This window comes from Tachysurus vachellii, chromosome 16 (genome assembly GCF_030014155.1).
Source record: "Tachysurus vachellii isolate PV-2020 chromosome 16, HZAU_Pvac_v1, whole genome shotgun sequence".
In the NCBI taxonomy this organism is placed as follows: Eukaryota; Metazoa; Chordata; class Actinopteri; order Siluriformes; family Bagridae; genus Tachysurus; species Tachysurus vachellii.
The window spans coordinates 7680683-7683182 of record NC_083475.1 but is presented as its reverse complement, the minus strand read 5'-3'; the positions used below and the strand labels follow the sequence as shown (position 1 = coordinate 7683182).

The window sequence follows — 2500 nt, the reverse complement described above, 5'->3', positions numbered from 1 at the left end:
TGTCTTGTACAATATTTATGTAAATGTCTTCAAATTGTCTGCTGCTCTAGTGATCATTAATGTTCTTGTCTTAAGCGTGAGGTACAGCAGGGTGGCCCAGAGTAGCCCACGTAGTGTGGTACATCAAAACCTTTTCCATGATAATGTGATGTTTTATATATATGTATACATATATATAGATTTATTCTACTCTCAGCTGTTGCATAGAAAGAAAGAAAGAAAGAAAGATGTCTGCAGTTTTCTTTTGCAAAATGAGCATTAAACTCTAAAGTCTGCTGTCATGCATCATTTGATCACACGCCCATAAATGCAATTGATAAGCTAATGACACTGTGGACTGCATGAGGCATTAATTAACCCTGTATGAAGCACTAATTAAGTACGTCTCAGTCATCACTGTCTGTCACTATTACTAATGAAGCACCATGTTTTGTCCCCAACTTTTTGCCCTTGGTGTTTGTCTGTGTTTTTTTTTTTTTTTTTATTTGTTTTTTTTTTTTTTTATTATTTTATTATTTGAACCCCTTCAGGCGAAGGAGCCTCTTTGCCTTCCTTACTCTTCTGCCATCCTGCCTTTGGACTGACTATCTTTTGGCTTTTTATATTAATCCATGGTAAGTAAAGCCCTGACAGCCAGACGCTGCATCATGGAGGCATGTGTGAGATGGTGCACGGCCATAGACACAGCTACAGCTAGCTCACTCACTCATGGTCATTAATCTTAGTGAGGACATTCATTCCTTTAATAACTGTCCTTAACCTTTATGTCCTGGTGAAGATTAAAAAAATGTAAAAACTTTGTGTATAAACTATATGGATAAAAGTATGTGCACCCCGTCCATCACACCCGTATGTGCTTGTTGAACATCTCTAGTGATCATTCAGTTACAGGAGCATTAGTGAGATCAGACACTGGTGTTGGAGTGCGTCTGAGGGGATTAGTGATCATTCAGCTACAGGAGCATTAGTGAGATCAGACACTGATGTTGGAGCGTGTCTGTGGGGATTAGTGATCATTCAGCTACAGGAGCATTAGTGAGATCAGACACTGATGTTGGAGTGAGTCTGTGGGGATTAGTGATCATTCAGCTACAGGAGCATTAGTGAGATCAGACACTGATGTTGGAGTGTGTCTGTGGGGATTAGTGATCATTCAGCTACAGGAGCATTAGTGAGATCAGACACTGATGTTGGAGTGTGTCTGTGGGGATTAGTGATCATTCAGCTACAGGAGCATTAGTGAGATCAGACACTGACGTTGGAGTGTGTCTGTGGGGATTAGTGATCATTCAGCTACAAGAGCATTTGTGAGATCAGACACTGATGTTGGAGCGTGTCTGTGGGGATTAGTGATCATTCAGCTACAGGAGCATTAGTGAGATCAGACACTGATGTTGGAGCGTGTCTGTGGGGATTAGTGATCATTCAGCTACAGGAGCATTAGTGAGATCAGACACTGATGTTGGAGTGAGTCTGTGGGGATTAGTGATCATTCAGCTACAGGAGCATTAGTGAGATCAGACACTGATGTTGGAGTGTGTCTGTGGGGATTAGTGATCATTCAGCTACAGGAGCATTAGTGAGATCAGACACTGATGTTGGAGTGTGTCTGTGGGGATTAGTGATCATTCAGCTACAGGAGCATTAGTGAGATCAGACACTGACGTTGGAGTGTGTCTGTGGGGATTAGTGATCATTCAGCTACAAGAGCATTTGTGAGATCAGACACTGATGTTGGAGCGTGTCTGTGGGGATTAGTGATCATTCAGCTACAGGAGCATTAGTGAGATCAGACACTGATGTTGGAGTGTGTCTGTGGGGATTAGTGATCATTCAGCTACAGGAGCATTAGTGAGATCAGACACTGATGTTGGAGCGTGTCTGTGGGGATTAGTGATCATTCAGCTACAGGAGCATTAATGAGATCAGACACTGATGGTGTAAGAGTGAGGAGGTCTGGGGTTCAGTCTGTGTTCCAGTTCATCCCAAAGGTGTTCAGTGGGGTTGAGTCAGAGTCAGGGCTCTGTGCAGGACACTCCAGTTCTTCCACTCCAACATTAACACACCATGTCTTCATGGAGCTCAGGGGCTTAGTGCATTGTCATGCTGGAGTCTCTTAGTTCCACTGAAGGGAAAACTGTTTTCTAGACAAATGTGTGCTTCAGGCTTTGTGGACAGAAGACCTACATATGGGTGTGATAGTCAGGGGTACATATACTTTTGGCCATATAGTAAATTAAAAGTTCACTCATGTTTTTAATAATAATAATAATAACCATAATCATAAAAATAAACAAAGCAATATAAATATAGCGATGAGACCTAATTCAGCCAAAATATGTCGCTAAATAGTGACCGGAACATGAAGGTTAAAGGTCAGACATAGATTCACACTGCCTGATATTCACACTCTGTCTATGGTTGCGTCCCAGAGCACAAAGGCTCGACAATAATCCCACCATAGCGATAAGAGTAACGGCATGGATCTAATCAAACTAGC

General features: G+C 42.0%; 1 protein-coding gene across 3 annotated transcripts in view; it reads left to right on the top strand.

Moving 5' to 3' along the window:
* Nucleotides 1-2500, top strand: part of ptpro (protein tyrosine phosphatase receptor type O) — a 61792-nt gene that overhangs the window by 43271 nt on the left and 16021 nt on the right. Inside the window, exon 17 of one of the 3 annotated variants that reach the window (XM_060889816.1) lies at nt 531-614. The exons of the other annotated variants lie outside the window; for them this stretch is intronic. Coding sequence (XP_060745799.1) covers nt 531-614 — 84 coding nt within the window. The remainder of the gene's footprint in view (nt 1-530; nt 615-2500) is intronic. 3 annotated transcript variants of the gene reach the window in all.